This window comes from Mustela lutreola, chromosome 16 (assembly GCF_030435805.1).
Source record: "Mustela lutreola isolate mMusLut2 chromosome 16, mMusLut2.pri, whole genome shotgun sequence".
Lineage (NCBI taxonomy): Eukaryota > Metazoa > Chordata > Mammalia > Carnivora > Mustelidae > Mustela > Mustela lutreola.
In genome coordinates, this window is record NC_081305.1 from 43,099,013 (window position 1) to 43,125,084 (window position 26,072).

Sequence of the window (26,072 nt, forward strand, 5' to 3'; positions counted from 1 at the left end):
AATAGCTACTAGTAAAGGCTAAATTCCACAGTGTTCTGTTTGGCCAGACAAGGCATTATATTTTTTATGATCCTTTCAAGTCTGAATTTGTATCATGTCTGATTTCCCTTATTACCCACTTTTTTTTCTCTCCAATTATCTTGTTCAGCATGTTTCCATTTATTATCCACTGGCAACTGGTGTCCCTTTCTGTAGACAGCCTCAACTGGGGGACAGGGGAAGTTTATTTAGATTTCCACTGCATTTTATTATACACAGTAACAATGTATAAAATAAGTATGTTACAACCAGGGGCCTTCAGTAACACTGTTCAAGGTGCTGTTGAACTTACTATTTTCACAGAAAGGATGCTATAGATGTTACTGTTTTAGCAGACTTCCAATTCTCAAACATCACAATCTCTTCAGTGATTTTTTTTTTTAAGATTTTATTTATTTATTTATTTATTTATTTGACAGAGAGAAATTACAAGTACACTGAGAGGCAGGCAGAGAGAGAGAGAGAGAGAAGGAAGCAGGCTCCCTGCTGAGCAGAGAGCCCGATGCGGGACTCGATCCCAGGACCCTGAGATCATGACCTGAGCCGAAGGCAGCGGTTTAACCCACTGAGCCACCCAGGCGCCCCACTTCAGTGATTTTTTTAAAAAAAGATTTTATTTATTAGAGAGAGCGAGAGCAACAGAGACCACAAGTGGGGAGGAGAGGGAGAAGCAGGCTCCCCGCTGAGCAGGGAACCCAATTGGGGGCTCTTTGGGAGGAGACCTGAGCCAAAGGCAGAGGCTTAACCAACTGAGCCACTCAGGTGCCCCTCCAGGGATTTTGAGAATTTCAGATACCCACATTTCCTGAGATCGAGGTATAAAGGCTTACTTATATATCTATTTCATAGTTCTGTCTAAGTGACTCACTCTCCCAAATTTTACTCATCTATGTCACTTCTTAACTTCCCTTTCTCTGGTACGAATTCTTTGATGTTGAATAAGGTGTAAGTTATGGCTAAAATTATCCCTATAATAATGACAACTATAGGATTCCCTCCAATACAAATTCTCTGGTTTTGTGTAAGTTTAAGCCACAGTCAAATAGTCTTTTTAAATTTATTACACTCATATATTCATGATTAACAGTCTTAAAATTAAAACAATTATATGGATTTTTAAAAATAGGGACGCCTGGGTGGCTCAGTTGGTTGGACGACTGCCTTCGGCTCAGGTCATGATCCTGGAGTCCCGGGATCGAGTCCCGCATCGGGCTCCCAGCTCCATGGGGAGTCTGCTTCTCTCTCTGACCTTCTCCTCGTTCATGCTCTCTCTCACTGTCTCTCTCTCAAGTAAATAAATAAAAAAAAAAAAAAAAAAAAAATAATTCTCTAGCTGGATGACTGCTAAAGACCTTTTCCACATTGCTTACAATCAGAGCTGTTACTCTCCAAGTGAATCATCTCATAGTAAGAAAGGTCTGAGATATTTGGCAGTTATCTACCATAGCTGAAAAAACTTACATACACCCTTGGTCTGAGTAATTCATCTTAATATAAGATTAAGAAATATACACACAAATGAATATTTATAGCATTTAAGCAACATTTTTATTACAACACAAAATTATAAAAAATACAAATATCCATCAAAAGGATAAATAGTGGTATATTGTAAGATGGAAGAGTAAACAGAATGAAAATGAACACATTACTGCCACATGCAATAATGTATGAATCTTAAAAATGTTGAGTGAAACAAGACACAAAAAAATTCATCATACATGATTAAAAAAATACATAAAGTTTAAAGACATGCAAAGACTACTTTATGATATTTTAAGCCAGGTACATGGTGATCTTTGGGGAAGTAACAATTGTTTTTTATTCCAGAGCATAAGGAGAAATATATTTCATATTTTCCTTCTTTTATAGAAACTGACATTATGACCATTTTGTATCTTGGTCTTCATGTATTATGTAAGTACTTTTTTAAAAAAATAAACTGAGTCAACAGAACTTGAAAACTTAAAATTTAGCTTCATTTCTGATAGAATTTAATAACAAATGATCATACCCATTATATATGCTAGAAACAGTAGTTATGTAGTTGGTACTTTAACTATTATTACATTTGTGATTAAAATTACCTTTTTAAAATGTTTTAGCATGCTGTTTTTTAAACTAAAGTTTTACAATAACTTGGGAAGGCTTTACAAAGAAGTCACATCATTTATTGCATTTCTATGTTTTCTCCCTTGTGAGTTCTCTGATGCACAATGAGGTTTCTCTTGTAACTGAAGGACTTACCACACTCATTACAAATATAGGGTTTTTCCCCTGTGTGAGTTCTCTGATGTACAATGAGATTTGTCTTCTGGCGGAAGCACTTTCCACATTCATTACATTTATATGGTTTCTCTCCTGTATGAGTTCTTTGATGATGAATGAGATATGACTTCCTGCTAAAGGCTTTCCCACACTGAGGGCATTCATAAGATTTCTGTCCTGTATGTATTTTCTGATGTACAGTCAGAGTTGCTTTCTGGCGAAAGGACTTCCCACATTCATTACAAATATAGGGTTTCTCCCCTGTATGAATTCTCTGATGTAGATTCAGATTTGTCTTCTGACTGAAGGACTTCCCACATTCATTACATTCATATGGTTTCTCTCCAGTGTGAGTTCTGTGATGATCAATGAGGTATGACTTCATTCTAAAGGCCTTCCCACAGTGAGGACATTCATAGGATTTTTCCCCTGTATGTGTTCTCTGATGTGCCACAAGGGTTGTCTTCTGGCGGAAGGACTTCCCACATTCATTACAAATATAGGGTTTCTCCTCATTATGAGTCTTCTCATGAAGAGCGAGGGTTGTCTTCTGAGAGAAAGATTTTCCACATTCATTACATATATAGGGCTTTTCCCCTGTGTGAGTCCTCTGATGTACAGTAAGGTTTGCCTTCTGATGAAAGGACTTCCCACATTCTTTACAAATATAGGGTTTCTCTCCTGTATGAATTCTCTGATGTAAAGAGAGTGTTGTCTTCTGGCGGAAGGACTTCCCACAGTCATTACACTCATACGGTTTCTCTCCTGTATGAGTTCTCTGATGACGAATGAGGTGTGACTTCAATCTGAAGGCATTCCTACACTGTGGACATTCATATGATTTCTCCCCTGTATGTGTTCTCTGATGATCAGTGAGGGCTGTCTTTAGGCGAAAAGACTTTCCGCATTCGTTACAAACAAAGGGTTTTTCTCCTGTGTGAGTTCTCTGATGGTCAATGAGATAAGACTTCCTTCTAAATGAATTTCCACATTGATGACACTGATAGGGTTTTTCCTCTGTGTGAATTCCCTGATGCAGAATCAATACTGACTTCCTGCAGAAGGACTTCCCACATTCAGTGCATGTATGTTTTTTTTCAATATTGGTTGCTCTTCTCCTTTTATTATATTCAGATGGGTTTTCCCTTCTGTAAGTTCTATTATGCATAATTAATCCTCCCTTTTTAAGGAAGGCTTTCTCACAGTCATTATATCCAAATGACTGTGCTGGAGTTTCCACCTTATGGTACTGCATAAGTACTTCATTATGACTAATAGCCCTGCCACGTTCATTATGGGATTTGACTCCAGGCTGAGCTGTCTCTGCTTTAGTATTAAGGAGTGATTTCCCATATCCATGATACTCACTAAGTCTTTTTCTTGCAGGACTTAGATTACTGATGATTAATTCTGAAACATTTTTAAAAAATTTTCCATGAGTGTCATATTCAGGAGGTAGATTTTTTGAATTAATAGGGTTTTTGCTTAAAGTAAATGTCTTTTCATATGCATTACTGTTTTCCTTAGTCAGTTTTTTGTGGTTGATGAATACAACTGATCTAGAAAACTTATCTTGGTGTTCCTTGAATTTCACTAAAAAGTCTTCCTCTTTCCAATTTTCTTCTACAAAAGAAAATAGTTAATAACAATTTGCGAATCTTCACATTTTTGCTATGGAAAGATCTAGCATATGAGATCAAGAAAGACCCCACGACAAAGTACTTTTGGAAAAAGACACAAAACCTAAATAAAAACTCTGCCTCAGTGTGGAAAAATTAAAAATTAAGCAATGTACATTAGTAACTTTTGCACTCTCAGTGAGTACAAAGTCCAATGCAAGGTTTGATCTCAGGACCTTGAGATCATTATCTGAGCCAAAATCAAGAGTCAGACTCTCAACCAATTGAGCCACCCAGGTGACCCTAGAAAGACAATCTTATAGCCTAGGCTCTTATCCTCCATATAGCTGGGAATCATTTTCTCTTATAAGAGAAGAGCTGAGAAAATACTTCCAATAGGAACTATAAAACTGAGTAGGGGTATATTTACTGGCATATTCATATTGCTATTATCCTTTTAGGATGGTTTAATAACAAAAATCTCATGATCATCAATTATAACTATTCCTCTTTGCAGACTAATTTTTTCAGGTTTAAAGAAAGACTTCTGCAAGTCTTTCCCTGATACAGTAAATTATCTGAACTCCAGTTTTCCATATGGTAGACAAGATTAGATTGTTCATTCTCATTCTAAATCATTAACTTTAACCTTCATTTCTTTTATAATTTTGTAGCTATATTTGACTTCTGTTACTTTGCAATCACCCACATTCAGTAGAACAATGTTAAACCTCGGTTTTTTTCTTCAGTCCATTACCCTCAACACCAACATACAAGGAAACTCTGTAAACAAGACTTTAAATCACCTAGATTCACGTTTTATATCCAAACACATTTTCAGAATTGTCCACATATCTGCCAAATCTCACACATAACAACAGTAAGGTCTTATATTTATTGCATTATAAGTATCTCACTTACTCTTTTTTTTTTTAGGATTTTATTATTTATTTGACAGAGACCACAAGTAGGCAGAGAGGCAGGCAGAGAGAGAGAGGAGGAAGCAGGCTCCCTGCTGAGCAGAGAGCCCAACATGGGACTCGATCCCAGGACTCTGGGATCATGACCTGAGCCGAAGGCAGAGGCTTTAACCCACTGAGCCACCCAGGGGCCCCTCTCACTTACTCTTATCACATGCTTTGCTCATGTTCTTTTAATCAGGTGGCTTGCCTTCCAGTCTTATTTCTACTCATATTTAGATAATCTTCAAGAAAATGCTACCTTTCAATTATATCAAAATTCCTTCATTTATATCCCCCCACCACTTTAAGCACTATTTCTTTATAACCTGAAAATGGTCATAGTCTAGGAAAGTCAATTTTAACAAATATTTTTACAAGCTTAATCAAGTCATAAATGTTTTGTGAAAAATACAGATTTTGATAGTAATCCTTTTTCATAGAAAAGAATACTTTATTGGTTATCTCCTTTAACTCTTCTGAGTGTATATTAACACTGTGTATCCTACCTATATAGGTAGTGCTTGGCAGAATTCAACCGTTTCAAACAGAATCTATACTGTGATGGCCTGAGCAGGTACATCTGAAAAGAACTCACCAGTGTAAGCTTTCTGAATGGAGGAGAACATACCTCCTCTATATAGCTCCACAGTTAATGAAGCATCTACTGAATACTTAACATATTATATACTAGAGTAAGAAAGATTCGAACAGAGGATCTTATCCTCTTAAGGAAAGAATCCTTAAACATAAACCATTGTATAATCAGTTATCAAATTACATAATCATATCCAAGAGTTGTGGTTTAGTTAGTTGGTAGCATGGGAATTCAAAAGAGGATGTGGTGTAATTAAGAAACAGCGTATGGAGAAAACAAAAATCTCAGGCCTTAACTTAAAAGATATTTCATTGTGTTTCAAAACACAATGAAAAGGACATCTTGACAAATCATAAGATGTGTAGAGAATACTGAGGAGACTAGATGAAGTGGAAATTATCAAGTTTTCCACAAGGGAGAAAAATAAAGTTGAAAAGACAAAATGAAGGCTTATTTTAGTAGTCTTTAAATGATAAGTTCAATTTCATTTAGTAATAGGGAATAATAAATTAAAAGGGTTAAGACAAAATTATAGCAAAGCCAAGATGTAATTATTGTAGTCAAGACATGAAGTAAGGTAACATCATTTTGTATGAGATCTGTCAAAAATGAAAATATGGGAAGATGTCTATCTCACAGGCTGATAAACATAATACAAATTGTGAAGTGACTCACAAGAGATGATGATAGAGTCAGAAAAAGCTGATATCAATTGTAGAAATAAAATAATTTAGAAATAGATAATGAGAAAGAATTTAAAAGCTAGGAAAGTTCATGATTTTCATTTCAACATATTGTCACCAAACAGGTGAAACATCAGAGTGCTGAATCCTAAAGTACTACAGTGAGGGTGGGAGAAATGTGCTGAGTATCTCAGTGTTGACATCTACATAAAGAGCTTTAGTCCTCACAATGGATGAGATTACTATAATTTAAAGGCAGATCCCTTGAGGTCAAATTGGAGAAATAAGACTGAGAGTACTGTGAAAAAATATACATTTAAAAATATATGTATCAGTGACAATTATATGCCAGGTATTGTTCCAGGCAATATGGCTAGTAATGAAGAAAAGAGGCCAAGTTGGAAATAATCACTAAGGGAATCAGGATAAGAATAAGTTAATGTTTTACCCATACTAAGGGCTGACTTCAGGAATGATGATCAGCCATATAAAATGAACCACAGAAGTTTACTGGAAAAAATGATAACTGTGGAGTTATCAATCTGGGCCAAGGCAAATAAGTTTCAAAACCAACAGCTAGATTTGTGGTGAGAAGGGGAGCTTATTAGACTTAGCACAGAAAATAAATCTGAGGTAATAAAAAGAAAAAGAAAATAATAGAAAGCAATGAGAAGAAAAACATTAGCCAAGAACATTCTGTTCTTTAAAAATAGATTTAAGGGGCACCTGGGTGGCTCAACTGTTAAGTATCTGCCTTTGGCTCAAGTCATGATCCCAGAGTCTTGGGGCATCGAGCCCCATATCAGGCTCCCTGCTCAGAGGGAAGCCTGCTTCTCCCTCTCCCACTTCCCCTGCTTGTATTCCCTCTCTCGTTGTCTCTGTCAAATAAATAAAACCTTAAAAAAAAATAGATTTAAGAATGCCTAAAAGAAATATATACAATGGCAAGAAGATAAAGAACTGAGAAGGCTAGAAAAAGACACAAATCTCAAAAAAGATCTACAGGAAGGATTATAGTACATTTTGACTGAGTAGCAACTTGATAACATCAAGCAAACTAGAAAAGAATATTATGTTGGGAAAGTGATATTTGAAAGTTTAAGTTTTGCAGGCATGATAATCATTTAAAAGGTTAGAAGAAGCCTTTAAAAAGACAAAATATTTCAAAGGTGCCACCCACCATGTGACCATTTTAAAATTTATTCTCTACTAGATTTCATCTACCTGAAGAGTGAGAAACTCACCTAAGCAGGTATGACTTGTAAATGATGTCCACGGCTCTTCTCCTCGTTCCAACTTGAGGATCACATCAGGTTTGGTCATGTGACACCCTGATAAAGAAAAATTTGGATTAAGTTGCTTAGGCTTTAATGCACTTGAAAAATTATTACAGTACATTTTCAGGACTGCAAATTAAGATACTTCTTCATGTAAGAGTAAACTTAACATCTTGCTCTGGGAAAGTACACAGTTATCCTTTCTGTTAACAAATAATTCATCACCTCTTAAGCCTGAAATTCAACGCATAATTCAGGCCCTTTGAAAGGAAATGTATGCTACTGAAAGTTTCAAAGAGAGTTCTTCTTACCCACAGAGATGAGATGGCAATAGTTTTCCAACATTACATCCATGTACAGAGTCTTCTGAGCAGGATCTAGGTGCTGCCACTCCTCCCGAGTAAAGTCCACAGTCACATCTTTGAATGACACTGATGCCTGCAATGAATTGGAACTATGATCAGAGTAAGCTGACCAGATACTGTGGACTACTTTTGATCCTGCTCCTTTGGGGCATTCATATGAATATAAAGAAAAGTCAATCATTTTTATTTTGTGATTTACATAGTAAGGTAAACAAAAGTGAAGGCAGACGTACCTGTCACTGAATTTATTTAATAATTAATTCTCAAAATAGAAGTCACTTTGTACCCTAAAACTTCATTAGTTTACTGGAATGCCAAGACATATAAGGCACAGTCCCTATATAGCCTCAAAGCAAGGAACACACGTCTTTTTTTTTTTTTTTTTAAGACTTTTTTAATTTATTTGATAGAGAGACAGTGAGAGAGAGCGTGAACGAGAAGGTCAGAGGGAGAAGCAGACTCCCCATGGAGCTGGAAGCCCGATGCGGGACTCGATCCCGGGATTCCAGGATCATGACCTGAGCTGAAGGCAGTCGTCCAACCAACTGAGCCACCCAGGCGCTCAAGGAACACATATCTTTAAGAAAGTATGTATAAACATAAATGCTAGAAAGTGTTACAGGTACTATAGGTATAACAACAAAAGAATATACAAGATGCTTTATATTACAAGGGGAGCACAACTCTCAAGGTAAAATTTTTCCCTGTCAAGATTATGTTATGCAGGAAGAATACTATTTTAAAATGCATGGGAACAACTTCTGGCATCCAAAACTAATAGAATAAATTGGTCAAGAAAACGATCCCTCAAATAAGAATTATTTATAATTAAGACAACATGTATATCTGACAGAATTTGGAGCTGGCAGATAAGTGGGAGATTTAGAAATAAATTCATTCTTTCTTCCTTCCTTTTTCACCCTCCCTCCCTCCCTTCCTTTCTTTCTTTTTTAAAGTAGGCTCCACACCTAGTGTTGAGCCCAACACAGGGCTTGAACTTATGACTGTGAAATAAACACCTGAGCTGAGATCAAAGGATGCTTGACCAATTGAGTCACACTGGAAATAACTTCTTTTTTTTTCTTTTAAGATTTATTTATTTATTTGACAGAGAGAGAGAGATCACAAGTAAGCAGAGAGGCAGGCAGAGAGAGGGGGGAAGCAGGCTCCCTGCTGAGCAGAGAGCCCAATGCGGGGCTCAATCTCAGGACCCTGAGATCATGACCTGAGCGGAAGGTAGAGGCTTAACCCACTGAGCCACCCAAGCGCCCATGGAAATAAATTCTTGAAGTGAGAGAACTACAGAAATGATGAGAATCAAAATGAGAGTATAAACACTACCAGAACTCCAGGTTGGTAGTTAAACTAAGCAATTGTTGGGGAAGTCACAGAGGACTTAGCAAAAAGATGACAGAAAAGAGTTATGAAAAACTTGCACCTAGTGAGATTCTGAGATTTCTGCATTTTTGATTAACAGCATTATATAACCTTACAGCTCAAGCAAAAGAAAACTGAAGTCTTACAGGATGGAGGTGTCTGAAGTTGCAGCTCACAAAGCAGCAGGAAATGAGGGGTAAAAAACACTGGAAGAAAGAGACCTACAGAAAGTAAAACCTAAAATATAAGTATAAATACCAATTCCTTAATAAGAGTTAAGGTACATGAACATGAAAAGAACCTACCTCCCCTCCCCTTAGGGGCCGAGGGTCCAAAGCAGTAGGTAGAAGCTTAAAGAACTGAGCTGATCTATCAGCTGCTTTACACTTGGGGGTAGAGGCAGAGTTTAAAGTTCGATTTCAGGGGCGCCTGGGTGGCTCAGCGGGTTAAAGCTTCTGCCTTCAGCTCAGGTCATGATCTCAGGGTCCTGGGATCAAGCCCCACATCGGGCTCTCTGCTCAACGGGGAGCCTGCTTCCCTTCCTCTCTCTCTGCCTTCCTCTCTGCCTACTTGTGATCTCTGTCTTTCAAATAAATCTTAAAAAAAAAGTTCGATTTCAACCAAATCAGCTGTCTGCTACAACAAAAACAATTTTTGTTCTAAAAAAACCCAATAATCCTCAGGAAAAAAAAAGAAATAACAGAATCACATTACTGTTTTATTCATGATATCCAGGTTTCTAGAAAAATTACTAAGCATTCAAACAAACAAAAAAAAAACAAAATAAGAGGAAGGGGAGTATGACCCATGTTCAGAAAAAGCCAGTCAGAGAAAGTAAAATCCCCAATGGGCCCCTACGTTGGATTTTGCAAAAAAATAAAACAAAAACACTTCAAGGCAGCTATTCTTCTTTTTATTTTATTTTTTTAAAGTTTTTTATTTATTTGACAGATCACAAGTAGTCAGAGAGGCAGGCAGAGAGAGAGAGAGAGAGGAGGATGCAGGCTCCCTGATGAACAGAGAGCCTAATGCGGGGCTCGATTCCAGGACCCTGAGACCATGACCTGAGCCGAAGGCAGAGGCTTTAACCCACTGAGCCACACAGGTGCCCCAAGGCAGCTATTCTAAAAGTATTCAACATAATGAAAACCTGGGCATGAATATAGATATAACTACAAAGTCAATACATGAATGAAAATAAACTATTAAAATGTATTTGAATGACATAAAATATAACATATATATAAACAGATGAATAAAAAACAAGTTGGGGCACCTGATTGCTCAGTCAGTTAAGTATGTGACTCGATTTCAGCTCAGGTCATGATCTCAGGGTCATGGGATTAAGCCCTATTTCAAACTCCCAGATCAGTGGGGATTCAGCTTGAGATTCTCTCTCTCCCTCTTCCCTTTCCTTTGCCTCCCCTAAATTAAATGAATAAATAAGTAAATCTTAAAAAACAACAAACAAAACAAAACCTCATCCCAAAATAGGAAGAACCTGAAATGCACATTAGTAAGTGTAAGAAGCCAATCAGAAAAGGCTGTATGAGGGGCACCTGAGTGGCTCATTGAATTAAGCTTGGTCATGATCTCAGGGTCCTGGGATCAAGCCCTGAACCAGGCTCTCTGCTCTGCAGGGAGCCTGTTCCCTGCCCCCCCAATGCCTGCCTACTTGTGATCTTTCTTTGTCAAATAAATAAATAAAATCTTTTTAAAAAATTATTAAAAAAAAAAAAAAAAAGAAAAGGCTGTATGATTCCAACTATGATAGTCTGGAAATGCAAAACTATGGAGACAATTAAAAAAAATAGAGGAAGGGATAAGTGAGTGTAGCACAGAGAATTTTAGAACAGTGAAACTATTCTATATAGTACTATAATGGTGGATATATCATTGTATATTTGTTTAAATCCACTGTATATGGATATGTAAGACCAAGAGTGAATCTTTTTTTTTTTTTTTTTAAAGATATTATTTATTTATTTGTCAGAGAGAGAGCGAGTGAGAGCAAGCACAGGCAGACAGAGTGGCAGGCAGAGTCAGAGGGAGAAGCAGGCTCCCCGCGGAACAAGGAGCCCGATGTGGGACTCAATCCCATAACGCTGGGATGATGACCTGAGCTGAAGGCAGCTGCTTAACCAACTGAGCCACCCAGGCGTCCCCCAAGAGTGAATCTTAATGTAAACTGTAGACCTAGGGAAATAATGTGTTAATGTAGATTAAATTTTAATTAATTTAATTTTAATTTTTAAAAAATTCACTGTAATGAATGTATCACTGTGTAGAGCAAAATGTTGATAATGGGGTAATTATTCATGTGTGGGGACAGGGGATAAATGGAAATTCTGTACTTTTTGGAAAAAAAAAAGATTTTATTTTTAAGTAATCTTATACCCAATCTGAGGCTTGAACCCACAATCCCAGATTAAGAGTTACATGCTCCATGGACTGAGCCAGCTAGACACCCTGAAACTCTGTACTTTCTATACAATTTTGCCATGAACCTAAAACTGCCTTAAAATATAGAATATATTTAAATGGATTTAAAAAACAGGTTAGTAAAGATACTTGCAGATTGAAAGTGAGGGGACAGAGAACCCTTTATCATGCTAATGGACATCAAGAGAAAGCTGGAGTAGCCATACTTTTTTCAGGCAAACCAGATTTTTAAAAAAATCTTTAAGATTTTATTTATTTAATAGGAAGACAGAGATCACAAGTAGTCAGAGTGGCAGGGAGAGGGAGAAGCAGGCTCCCCTCTGATCAGAGAGTGGGTTTGATCCCAGGACCTTGGGGTCATGATCCAAGCTAAAGGCTCAACTGACTGAGCCACCCAGGAACCCACAAGCTAGATTTTAAACCAAGACTGTAATAAGATATGAAGAAGGGCATTATATCATAATAAAGGGGTCTATTCAGCAAGAAAATCTAACAAGTGTAAAATATTTATGCTCCCAACTTGAGACTACCCAAATATACAAATCAATAAAAAACAAACATAAAGAAGTTTATTAATAAAAATACAATAACTTACAGCAATGGAGAGATCATCTAAGCAGAAAATCAACAAGGAAACAATGGCTTTGAATGACATACTGGACCAGATGGACTTAACACATATATTCAGAACACTTCATCCTAATGCAGCAGAATACACATTTTTTTCCAGTACACATGGAACATTCTCCAGAAAAGATCACATACTGGATCACAAAACAGGCCTCAACAAGTATAAAACAACTGTGATCATACCATACATATTTTCTGACCATAACACTATGAAACTTCAAGTCAACCACGAGAAAAAATTTGGAAAGACTATAAATACATGGAGGTTAAAGAGTATCCTACTAAAGAATGAATGGGTTAACCAGAAAATTAAAGAAGAAATTAAAAAAAAAAATACATGAAAGCAAATGAAAGTGAAAACAAAATAGTCCAAAATCTTTGGGATGAAGCAAAAATGGTCTTAAGAGGAAAGTACAGAATACAGGCCTACCTCCAGAAACAAAACTCTCAAATACACAACCTAACCTTATACCGGAAGGAGCTAGAAAAGTAACAGGAAAGAAAGCCTAAAGTCAGCAGCAGAAGGGAAATAATGAAGATTAGAGCAGAAGGAAATGATAGACAAAAAAACCCCCCAGGAGATCAGATGAATCAGACTAAGCACTGGTTCTTTGAAAGAATTAATAAAATTAATAACCCCCTGGCCAGACTTACCAAAAAAGAAGAGAAAGGACCCAAATCAATAAAATCAAAAATGAAAAAGGAGAGATCACAACCAACACAACCAAAAGAAATACAAATAATTATAAGAGAACATTATTAAAAATCATATGCCAACAAGCAAGGCAATCTGGAAGAAATGCATAAATTCCTAGAAATAGACAAATTACCAAAACAGAAACAGGAATAGAAAACTTGAAGACACCCATAACCAGCAAAGAAACAAAATCAGCAATCAAAAATCTCTTAACAAACAAAAGTCCAGGGCCTGATGCTTTCCCAGGAGAATTCTACCAAATAGTTAAAAGAGTTAATACCTATTTTTCTCAAACTGTTCCAAAAAATAGAAATGGAAGGAAAACTCCCCAACACATTCTACTAGGCCAGTATTACCCGGATTCAGAAGCCAAAGCCCACACCAGAAAGGATAATTATAGGCCAATATCACAGATGAACATGAATGTAAAAATTTTCAACAAGATACTAACAAACGGAATCTAACAGTACACTAAAACAATTATTCACCATGATCAAGTGGGATTTATTCCTGGGCTGCAAGAGTGGTTCAGTATTGCATTATCAATCAACATGGATCCACATTAATAAAAGAAATGATAAGAAACATATAATCTTGGGGCACCTGGGTGGCTCAGTGGGTTAAGCCTCTGCCCTCGGTTCAGGTCATGATCTCAGGGTCCTGGGATGGAGCCAGGCACTGGGCTCTCTACTCAGCAGGGAGCCTGCTTCCCCGCCCCTCTCTGCCTACTTGTGATCTCTCTGTCAAGTAAATAAAATCTTAAAAACAAACAAACACACATACAATCCTGTCAATAGATGCAGAATAAGCATTTGACAAAATACAGTATCCATTCTTGATAAAAACCCTCAACAAAGTAGGGATAGATGGAACATACCTTCAACATCATAAAGGCCATATACGAAAGACATACAGTAAATAACATCCTCAACGGGGAAAAAACAAGAGCCTTTTCCTGGATGGTCAGGAACAAGACAATGATATCCACTGTTATTTAAATAACAACTGTTATTTAAAATAGTACTGGAAATTTTAACCTCAGCAATCAGGCAACAAAAAGAAATAAAAGGCACCCAAATTAACAAGGAAGAAGTCAAACTTTCACTATTTTTTTTAAAAAGATCTATTTATTTATTTGTCAGAGAGAAGAGCGAGAGCGAGCACAGGCAGAAAGAGTGGCAGGCAGAGGCAGACGGAGAAGCAAGCTCCCTGCCAAGCAAGGAGCCCAATGTGGGACTCGATCTCAGGATGCTGGGATCATGACCTGAGCCGAAGGTAGCTGCTTAACCAACTGAGCTACCCAGGCGTCCCAAACTTTCACTATTCACAAACATGATATTCTATGTAGAAAACTTGAAAGACTCCACCAAAAAACTGCTAGAATATAGGATTTCAGCAAAGTTGTAGTTTACAAAATCAACATAAACATATCTGTTGCATTTCTATACAGCAATAATGAAGCAGCAGAAGAGAAATCAAGGAATCAAATCCCATTTACAGTTGCACCAGGAATCATAACTTATCTAGGAATGAACCTAACCAGAGTAAAAGATCTGTACTCTGAAAACTACGGGACACTTATATCTTGGGGCACCAGGGTGGCTCAATTGGTTAAGCATCTGCCTTTGGCTCAGGTCATTTCTGGGTCCAGGGATTGAGTCCCATGTTGGGCCCCTGCTCAGTGGGGAATCTGCTTCTCCCTCTCCTGCTCCTTCCCCACACTTGTGCATGCTCTCTCTGTCTTAAGTAAATAAATAAAATCTTTAAAAAAAAAAAAAAAGACTATCAAAACATAATTAGTGTAAACAAATTGTGGTTTATTCATATACTTGAGCACTACTTAGGCCCAGGTCAGACTCTCTACTCAGCACTGAGTCAGCCTGTTGCTCTCCCTCTGCTCCTCCCCCTGCTCATGCACATTCTCTAAGAAATAAAATCTTAAAAAAAAAAAAAAAAAAAAGTGCACTATAAATATGAAAACATAGGAAGGTTAAAGTAAAAAGGATGGAGGGATACCTGGGGGGCTCAGTTGGTTGAGCGTTCAACTCTTGGTTTTGGCTCAGATCATAATCTCAAGGTTCTCGAATTGAGCCCCCCATTAGGCTCCATGCTCAGTGGAGAGTCTGCTTGAGGATTCTCTCCCTCTCCCTCTGCCCTTCTCCCTCTCCCTCTGCCCTTCTCCCTGCTCACACTCTCTAAAATAAATAAATCTTTTTTTAAAAAAAAGGATGGAAAACATGTACACTGTAGCTACTAATTGTAAGAAAGCCAAATGGATATAGTATCAAATAATATATATTTCAGAACAAAGACTATTAGTAGGGATTAAATAAGGCATTTTATAGTAACAGTGTGGGTCAGTTCATGAAAGAATATAACTATTGTAAATGTGAATGCACCTAAAAACAGAACTTCAAAATATGTTAAGTAAAAACTAGTGGAATAGAAAAGGAAAAGTAGACAAAACCAAAATTATAACTGAAGATTTCAACTTTCCTCTCAGTCATTGCTATAACAGACTGGAAATCAATAAAGATACAGAAGTCTTTACCATCACAATCAACCAATTTGACCTGATTATTTAGAGAATACTTTACCTAATAACACCAGAATAAATACTCTATATACATGCACACAGCACAGTCATCTACTTAACTATAATCTGTGCCACAATAGAAGTCTCTATAAATTTAAGATTGAAATCAAACAGAATATGTTCCCTAACTGAAAAGAATAAAAGTAGAAACCAATAATAGAAAGCTATATGGAAAATCCCCAAGATTTGGAAATTAAGTACATTTCTTCTAAACAACCAATAGGTTGAAAAAGAAATTGCAGGGGAATTAGAAAATATTTTCAACTGAATCAAAATAAAAATACAATATGTTCAAATTTTTTTGTGCTTAGAAGGAAATTTATAGCAGTAAATCCTTCTGGTTAGAAAAAAAGTAAGGTCTCATAAGCTTCCATCTACAAAACTGACCATGATTTAATTAAACCTGAAGTATTGGGGGGGAAAAGGAAACAAAAATGATAAGAACTAGGGGTGCCTGGGTGGCTCAGTGGGTTAAAGCCTCTGCCTTCGGCTCAGGTCATGATCCCAGGGTCCTGGGATGGAGCCCCACATCGGGCTCTCTGCTCAGTGGCGAGCCTGCTTCCCCTTCTCTCTCTGCCTGCTTCTCTGCCTACTTGTGATTTCTCTCTGTCAAATAAATAAATAAAATCTTTAAAAAAAGAAAAAAAAAGATAAGAACTAAGAAAGAAGAAACAGGGCGCCTGGGTGGCTCAGTGGGTTAAGCTGCTGCCTTCGGCTCAGGTCGTGATCTCAGGGTCCTGGGATCGAGTCCCGCATCAGGCTCTCTGCTCGGCAGGGAGCCTGCTTCCTCCTCTCTCTCTTTCTCTGCCTACTTGTGATCTCTCTCTGTCAAATAAATAAATAAAATCTTTAAAAAAAAAAAGAAAGAAAGAAAGAAAGAAGAAACAGAAAAACAATGGAATAAATCAATGAAACCAAAAGCTGGTGCTTTGAAACAATTGATGAAATTGATAAACCTCAGCCAACTGACCAAGGAAAAGAATAAGACACAAATTACCAGTAACATAAATGAAAGAGGGCCATTGCTATAGACTGCACAGACATCAAAAGGATAAAAAGTATATTTTGGACAACTTTGTGTCAATAAATTTGATAAATTCCTTGAAAGATACAAACTATAGAAGCTCATGGAAGGGAAAAAACCCAATAACCTGAATATCCCTAATTCTACTAAGGAAATTTAGCTGCTAGTTAAACAACTTCCCACAAAAAAATCTCCAGGCTAAATGACTTTACTGGTGAATTCTAACAAACATTTTAAGAAGAAATAATACCAATTTACACAAATTCTTTCAGAAAGTAAGAGGAGAGAATACTTCCCAACTTATAAGAATTACCCTGATATTGGGGTGCCTGAGTGGCTGAGTCATTTGAGCGGCTGACTCTTGGTTTTGGCTCAGGTCATGATATAGGGTCTGAGATTGAGCCCTGTGTCCAGCTCAGTGGCGAGTTTACTTGAGATTCTCTCTTTGCCTTGTCCTCTGCCCCTCCCCCACTCGCATGCATGCACACTTCTCTCTCTCTCTCTCTTTCTCAATAAATCTTTTTAAAAAAGAATTACCCAGGGGCCCCTGGGTGGCTCAGTGGGTTAAAGCCTCTGCCTTCGGCTCAGGTCATGATCCCAGGGTTCTGGGATGGGAGACTGCTTCCCTTCCTCTCTCTCTGCCTGCTTGTGATCTCTGTCTATCAAATAAATAAATAAAATCTCAAAAAAAAAAAAAAAAAAAAAAAGAATTACCCTGATACCAAAACTAAACAAAGGTATTACAAGAAAAATTAGACCAAATTCTTCTGACTCATAAACAAGACTTCTTAACAATGTGTTAGCAAATTCATTAGGCAGTATATAAAAAAATATATCATGACAAAGTGGCATTTATCCTAGGGCTACTAATTCACTGTGTTAATAGAAAAAAATAGAAAAGTCATATAAGGGGGACTAAACCATAGATTCAGAAAAACTTCTGAAAAAAATTAAACACCCTCTCATTATAAAAACTATCAGCAAACTAATAAATCTATGTAAAACCTACAGCTAATATCATACTTAGTAATGGAACACTGAATACAGGTAAAAATGTCTGTTCTCACCACTTTTATTCTACATTGTACTGAAGGGTCTAGGCAATGTAGTCAATGAATAGATTGAAAAGCAAGACAGGGGCGCCTGGGTGGCTCAGTGGGTTAAGCCGCTGCCTTCGGCTCGGGTCGTGATCTCAGGGTCCTGGGATCGAGTCCCGCGTCGGGCTCTCTGCTCAGCGGGGAGCCTGCTTCCTCCTCTCTCTCTCTGCCTGCCTCTCTGCCTACTTGTGATTTCTCTCTGTCAAATAAATAAATAAAATCTTTATAAAAAAAAAAAAAAAAAAAAAAAGAAAAGCAAGACAAAAAAGAGTTGTTATGCACATATGACATGACTGTCTATGTAGAAAATCCTAAAGAATATACAAAAAAATTACTAGAATAAGTGACTTTAGAAAGATTGTAGATCATTATACAAAAATGAATTGCGGAGTGCCTGGGTGGCTCAGTGGGTTGAGGCCTCTGCCTTTGACTCAGGTCATGATCCCAGAGTCCTGGGATCAAGCCCCAAATTGGGCCCTCTGCTCAGTGGGGAGCCTGTTTCCCCCTCTCTCTCCCTACCTGTCTCTCTGCCTACTTGTGATCTCTGTCAAATAAATAAAAAATAAAAAATAAAATCTTAAAAAAAAAAAAAGGGGTCACCTGGGTGGCTCAGTGGGTTAAAGCCTCTGCCTTCGGCTCAGGTCATGATCCCAGGGTCCTGGGATCGAGCCCGCATCGGGCTGTCTGCTCCGCGGAGAGCCTGCTTCCTCCTCTCTTTCTCTCTGCCTGCCTCTCTGCCTACTTGTGATCTCTGTCTGTCAAATAAATAAATAAAATCTTAAAAAAGAAAAAAAGAATTGCATTTTCACATATTAGTGGTAAACAGTGAGAATTTGAAATAAAAATGAGTAACACTGGGGCGCCTGGGTGCCTCAGTGGGTTAAAGCCTCTGCCTTCGGCTCAGGTCATGGTCCTAGGATCCTGGGATCGAGTCCCACATCGGGCTCTCTGCTCAGTGGGGAGTGTGCTTCTTCCTCTCTCTCTGCCTACTTGTGATCTCTGTCAAATAAATAAATACAATTTTTAAAAACATGAGTAACATTTACAGTAACATTAAAAAAAAATACCCAGGGATTGATATATCAAAACATGAGAAAGAAGGTAAACACAAAACAACAAAGCATTACTGAAAGAATTTAAAGATCTAAACAAAAAGAGATGTACATCATATTCATGAATTGGAAAATTATATTATCTTAAAATTTTATTTATTTATTTGACAGACAGAGAGCACAAGTAGGCAGAGAGAGGAAGGGAAGCAGGCTCCCCACTGAGCAGAGAGCCCGATGTGCGGTTTGATCCCAGGACCCTGGAATCATGAATTGAGCTGAAAGCAGAGGCTTTAACCCACTGAGCCACACAGGCACCCTGGAAAATTATATTATTATTAATGATGACTGTTTTTGAATTTAAACTGTGAATAAGCATTTTAACATTTTTCACCCTAATGGGATGTCTTTACACATTCTTCTACTGTGCTTTAGGTCTGAGGCTATAAAAAGTATAAGAGAACAGTTGTTGATTAATGTTGTAAGTACAGAGTTTCTGTTTAGGATGATGAAAACCTTCTGGAAATACATAGTGCTGCTGGTTATGTAACACTGTCAATGTCCTTAATGGGACTAAACTATAAACTTAACAATGGCTAAAATGGTGAAATTTTATATTAAGTCTATTTTAACACACATACACAAACAGGAAAGCATAGAAACACAAAGATTCATTGTGAGTACTGGGTGAGCAAAGGTGTTAAGTGGAAAAGGAATAAAGGTGTTGAATGGGTGAACAAGTGTCTACGGTATGCAAGAGGCACTCAAAATAAAGGTATCAGCGGAGATAAAGGAACTGGGTTATAAGGAGTAAGATTCATCACTAAATTGTGCAGTGGAAAAGAGACATTTATTTAACTCAAGCTAACTGTATTAGTGGTGGGTATGGGACCGGGGCCAAAAGCAGATTGAAAACAAAACAAGAAGGAATAGGATGGGCAGGAGATGAGATAAATCTTGGCCAGATGCCTGAAGTATCTGTGGAACATGCAGGTGGTGGTATTTAGTTGGAGACTGGATATGCTTTTGACAGAGTTTTAGGTTTAAAATTATGTGAGCATCATTAGAATAGTGGTTGACTGTGAATAGAAACAGGAGGCTGTAAAGAGAAGAGAACTGATAAAGCATCTGGAGAACACTAGTATTTAAGAGGTCCAGACACACAGATGAATTTTCACTCTTTTTTATGATTTTATTTATTTATTTATTTAGAGAGCATGTGCTTGTAAGCGGAGGGGCGGGAGGGTGAGCACAAAGGGAGAGGGGGAGAGAGAGAATCCCAAGTGGATTGGGACAAGGGGTTCAATCCCATAACCCCAAAACCAAAAGTCAGACACTTAATCAACTGAGCTACCCAAGTGCCTCTAAAGATGAATTTTCTGAAAGAACCAAGAGAGTAACATCTTTGAAACCAAGAACAGAATATTTCAAGAATTATACTTGTAATTCAATATGGTGATCTAAACATATACATTTATTTCTCCTGCATCCAAATATAAAATTTAAGAAATTTAAACATAGCAACACCATTAGCATAATGGGGGAGTGTTACTAGCAGGCCAGGTTTTTAGGAATTGTTAGCAGTTATAAGCAAAACTGAAGGATCAAACAGGAGAAAAGCAAGATTCTGTTTTGTACAACTTGCCCAGCACCGCTTGATTCTCAAAGCCTCAAAACAAGACTCCTTGCCACTTTCTAATAGTAATCTATCAATTCTATCTCCATCTTGACTGTTTTTATCTAAATGAGACAAGTTCATGCAGTAATATGTTCTCATTTGAGGAAAAGAATTTTTGTCCCAGCTCTGCTTCTGGGAGAAGACTGAGAAAGATGTTCAAGGATATACCCGCTTGATGTGTGAACATTGATTAAAATTAGAAGGAGCATGTATGGAAGGAAAAGGCTTATCTGGCCAATACAGGAAGTAATGGGGACCGCTTCTTTATAGAAGATAGGCAGGAGGATCTAGTGCAGAAAGGCAAATGCTCAAATCTCCATTTAAAAAAAAAAAAAAAAAAAGACGATTTTGGAAAGGAGAGAGAAACCATCACCTCACCTGAGCCATGGTTTTGAGATCTGCAAGATGTGACCAGTCTTCCTTTGGATTCCTCTTTGGAAAAGAGGCAGTTCCTATGAAGGCAAAGCCAGGATGAAAAGAAGCCACATGACACTATACAAGCCTTACAGCTCTCATATGCCTTAGGACTCCAATGAATTTGCCTCCATTTCCCTTGCTTCGGCCCTTGACCGCTGTGCACATTCCACAAAATAATGGGGGGGAGGGGGAGAATGAGACAAACAGATCTTATTTTATCCCCAAATCCAGAGATACAGGCCTTTGGGCAACAGATTAGATTTCAGGCAAGTTCCCCTCCTTTTTAACATCATCTTTTCTCTCTTAGCAGCCTACCTCCAAGCTGTTTTCTGTAAGGCTCTACCATTTATACTATCACCAGCAATACATGAGAATACCTGTCACTCCACACCCTGACAAATGCTGATACAAACTTGTTGATGCTTGCCTATCTAAAAGAAGGAAATTGTGGTTCTAGGTTTTTATTATGACAGAAAATAAGCTTTTTTTTTTTTTTTTTTTTTTTTTTTATTTATCAGAGAGAGAGAGGGGGAGAGAGTGAGCACAGGCAGACAGAATGGCAGGCAGAGGCAGAGGGAGAAGCAGGCTCCCTGCTGAACAAGGAGCCCGATGTGGGACTCGATCCCAGGACGCTGGGATCATGACCTGAGCCGAAGGCAGCTGCTTAACCAACTGAGCCACCCAGGCGTCCCGAAAATAAGCTTTTCATAAGTATAAAACCTTAGTTTCTCATGTGAATGGTCTCTTATTCTTTCATTCCTCTATCATACTTTTATTTTCTAGATTGGTTATTAAATCTTTTTAAGATGAAGGAAATGTTTTTTTAAAAATATTTTTATTTACTTATTTGATAGAGCACAAGGAAGGGGAGCAGTAGGGGCGCCTGGGTGGCTCAGTGGGTTAAAGCCTCTGCCTTGGGCTCAGGTCACGATCCCAGAGCCCTGGGATCAAGCCCGCATCGCATCGGGTTCTCTGCTCAGCGGGGAGCCTGCTTCCACCTCTCTCTCTCTGCCTGCCTCTCTGCCTACTTGTGATCTCTGCCTGTCAAATAAATAAAAATCTTTTTTATGGGGCGCCTGGGTGGCTCAGTGGGTTAAGCCTCTGCCTTCAGCTCAGGTCACGATCTCAGGGTCCTGGGATTGAGCCCTCCATCGGGCTCTCTGCTCAGCAGGGAGCCTGCTTCCTCCTCTCTCTCTGCCTGCCTCTCTGCCTACATGTAATCTGTCTGTCAAATAAATAAACAAAATCTTTAAAAATAAATAAATAAATAAATACAAATCTTTTTAAAAAGGGGGGGGGCACCTGGGTGGATCTCAGGGTCCTGGGATCAAGTCCCGCATCGAGCTCTTTGCTCGGCAGGGAGCCTGCTTCTCTCTCTCTCTCTCCGTCTACTTGTGATCTCTCTCTGTCAAATAAATAAATAAAATCTTTAAAAAAAAAAAAAAAAAAAAGGAGGGGGAACACCAGGCAGAGAGAGGGGGAGAAGTAGGCTCCCTGAGGGAGCCCAATGTGCGGCTTGATCCCAGGATACTGGGATCATGATGTGAGCTGAAGGCAGATGCTTAACCAACTGAACAACCCAAGCGCCCCAGAAATACTGTATTTACTTGAAGTACTTTTTTATAGTTTCTCAACTGACTTTGTGTTTTTCCTATGCAAAAATAACTTATAACAGATTATTGACCATCTGGTTTAGTGCTGTCAGGTGTTCAATAACATATTTCCTCCCTTCATCAAAACTGCCATCAAATACTTTATTTCCTTTATATATTTGAGTAGATCTGCATTTTATATTTAATTTCACTGACCTGTTCACTTAATTATCTGGATGACTCTGCAGTTACTACATTTTTAAAACATATTTTAGTGTCAGGTTAGGGTTATTTCCCCCTTTATCATTTTCTTTCAGAATTTTTGGCTTTTTATATTCTCCCAATAATTTTAAATTTATTTATTTTTTAAAAGATTTTACTTATTTATTTGTCAGAGAGCAAGAGCACAAGTAGGCAGAAGCAGAAAGAGAAGCAGCCTCCCTGTTGAGCCAGGAGCCCGATGTGGGACTTGATCCCAGGATCTTGGGATCATGACCTGAGCCAAAGGCAGTCGCTTAACTGCCTGAGCCACCCAGGCATCCCTTTCATAAGAATTTTAGAAAGTGCAAAATTTTTACTGACATTTTAATGGAACTGCATGATGTTAAGGGAGTTTTAACACTTTATCACTTTTAGTCTGCCTATTCTTTTATTCAAGTCTGACTTTTTGAGTCCCTTCGGAACATTAATTCTTTTTTCACAGATTACAAAATCCTTTGTATCTCATATTTTTGATGGCCTCTGATCATTTTCCATAGTTTTCTGATACATACATATACATATATATATAAGCACACATATAAAGCCTATTGATTTGTATTTTTCCCAACAAACCTCTGAATTTTCTAATTGTTGTCATTGTTTTTAACAGCATGGTAACTTAGGAATTTTTCTCTCAGTCTCAGCAGATGTCCCAAAGATGGTGAGCAAAACAAGCTTCTAAGTGTCCCTCATTCTAAAATAAAATCTTGTAAAAAACGTAAGGTTTTGCTCCAGTTAATTTAACCCCGACTTCAAGAGGCTGGAGAGGCTGAAAGAAGGAAATGTCTAGGAGGGTAAAAATTATTTTTAGGACATAGTTTTCCAGGGGAAGAAAACAAGAGGCTCCTCAGAGGCTGATGCCACTGGAAACCAAAGTGGTGAGAGAATTTGGGGGGAAATGTACATATTTCCAGGATCTGAGACGGCAAAGTGACTGAGAGAGTTAATTCTCACCTGAGCTCTAGATGGGCAACCCATGGATGGAGACTGCTTGGGTTGGCTTGGATCCTCTTGTCCAAGAGGACTCACCGGAGAGACAAGACCCACCAGAGCAGGTGGACTACTGCATGCCCAGAGGAAACACTGAGGAGACAGCTGGAGAAGTGGCTGTACCCATGAGAAGGGAAGTGTATCTGGAAGTTCCCAGCAGTGGGTTCTCTCAGGTTAAGAGCTGACTTAACACTAAATTATAATGGTACCAATCATGTTAGCCTCTTCTTGTCCCTGACTTCTGACTTGTTTCCTGTTTTCCAGCTCCCAATCCATTCCAGCTAGAGACTACCCACCTAGAAGGGGTAAAGAAGAGACAAAATAGAGGTTGAGGAATTAAAGAAGAAACTAACTGATCATGTACTCTTTTCCCTGGCAGGCTTCCAGCAGGAGGGAGAGTTTTTACTTTTAAAACATGTTCAAGTATTGATTTCTATAGTAAACATCTTATTTAACGAAATAGCTATCAAAAGATGAGACTAATCTTACATTTTAATGTTCAACAGATTCAGTCTTCAGAATGACTGAAATTATTGAATCTGTCTAGGAATGCATCCAGCAGTAGGGGAATAAAAAGATTCATCCAAATAGCAACTTTGAGTGGCAATTATGGGAGAAATTTTTTATGTGTGTACTCCCAAATGGTATACTCATTTGAACATACAAGTTATTAGTCAGTATGCGGTTTCCCAGTATACAATCCTACCATCTGAAAATTATTTTTATTTCTTTTTCTCCATTAAAAAAAAAAATCTCTATTTCAATTGTCTAATTGCCACAGGGTAAAATTTTACAAGCGTATAAAAAGGCCAATATTCAGATAATCTAAACATATTTAACTGGTCATGCATCCAGTTTCTCAAGCGCTCCATCTCAGTCACACAATAGACAATATTCATGAATTGCCGCGGACCGTGCACACAAAACACTTTAAAAAATTAGACAAAGACACAATTATATCACCCACGAACAATCACGATCCCATAGACACACGTCACGGATAATCTCAGAGCCCATAACAGACTTCTACACAAAGTAACGAAATTTTACTCACATACCCCTTACTGTCGTCTCTCCAAAGTCGCATGCAGTCTCAAATACAAATCGACTCGTAACCTATTTGAAAAATCAGACACACACCGAGACCTTATCACTTTCACAACCGGTTCCACAACGTCACAAGGAACACATGCTCAAACCACACAAGGAAAGCCACAAAAAACTACATGAACTGAACGCCCTTGTGTGCCAGGCCGCACTGCGAGACTTGGGGTTTCCTCATGGGGGAAAAAAACAAAATTCCTGCCCTCCCCAAACTCACACCAGCCCCGGGCTTCTAGTTTCCACTTCGGCGCTGTCCATCCTAGACTACCGGTTCCCTCTAGGGCGCTCCCCGGCCCAGGCTCCCTATCCCCTCCCTCCTCCGTGTTCCTCGGCCTTGGATTCTGGTTCCTTCTGCTTAGTTCTCGCTTCCTTCCTCGCTCTATGCAGGGTCCAGACTCTCGTCTTCCTCCCCGGCCTTCTTGGCCCAGGTTCCCTCTTCCTTCCTCGCTTTTCCCAGCCCAGGTTCCCGCCTCCCTCCTCGGCATTCCCCCGGGTCCCGCCATCACCCGCCTTCTCCGCCTCCGTAGGACCCACCAGCCTCACCTTCGACCACTGGTCAGCTGTCCGCGCTTGCGTACTCCTGCGCGGGCTGTACCTCCCAAGTGTCTCCGCGGCTTGGTCTTTGAGGGAAAGCCCGGGAGCGCGCGCGTGCGCGCCTTCTCGACATACGGGCTTTTCCGACCTTGAACTACATTTCCCACAGCCCCTTTGCAGCTTTTGAAAAAGAACTTTGATCAAGGGTCTTATTTTATTATCGCCCGACTACCTGAAAGTCGTCGCGCTCCGAGTGGCAACCGTCGCTCACGGTGAGGAAGCCCATCGCCTCCACAGTGCTGACGGGGTGTGTGGAGCCCGGGTCTCAAGCCTCTGTACGCGCGTTTGTGGTCGTGACGAAGCCGAGTGCGAGTATGTACGGTGATGTGGCCGTGACAGGTGTAGACATGCGTGTGTGTCCCTAATCGGATGCAGGACATTGTGGGTGACCAGTCGACTGTGATGTGAGGCATGTGACACTGTGGGGTTTGAGACCGACCATCATAAGTTGTTTCCTAGTGTGACGGGAGAGGCTTTTAATTCTCTGACCGGTACGAGTTTGGTTGTGTGATGACAGAGCTTTATGTCTTCAGTTCTGGGTTTAAAATCGGGACTGAGGGGTCTGTTGAAGACTTCACAGAGAGTGTGTGTATGCTTGTGAAGACTACAATGCCTGTTTGACTAGAGTCGCGATGCACCGAAGCATGGCCTGAGCTGCCTTGTCAGGGCACAACCACCTCCAGTGCCTAGCTTCGCGCTTAACACAGTGGGGTTAT

At 38.9% G+C, this 26,072-nt stretch overlaps 1 protein-coding gene across 1 annotated transcript; it reads right to left on the reverse strand.

Moving 5' to 3' along the window:
• Positions 1 to 1,558: 1,558 nt before the first annotated feature.
• ZNF567 (zinc finger protein 567) lies at positions 1,559 to 25,266 on the reverse strand. Its single transcript, XM_059152495.1, has 5 exons — positions 24,717 to 25,266; positions 23,623 to 23,954; positions 7,755 to 7,881; positions 7,411 to 7,497; positions 1,559 to 3,930 (listed from the first exon to the last, which is right to left on the reverse strand). Exons 2-5 carry the CDS (start codon positions 23,644 to 23,646, stop codon positions 2,210 to 2,212), a joined length of 1,959 nt encoding a protein of 652 aa, XP_059008478.1. The 5' UTR covers positions 23,647 to 23,954; positions 24,717 to 25,266; the 3' UTR covers positions 1,559 to 2,209.
• Positions 25,267 to 26,072: the final 806 nt, after the last annotated feature.

Bases quoted from the DNA above. Each gene is read 5' to 3' on its own strand.
- ZNF567 (XM_059152495.1), bottom strand. From the start codon at position 23,646: ATGGGTTGCCCATCTAGAGCTCAG. The intron at 7,498-7,754 runs GTAAGAAGAACT...TTTCTTTATCAG, and splicing joins TTGCCATCTCATCTCTGTGG to GGTGTCACATGACCAAACCT. The intron at 3,931-7,410 runs GTGAGTTTCTCA...TTTCTTTTGTAG, and splicing joins TACAAGTCATACCTGCTTAG to AAGAAAATTGGAAAGAGGAA.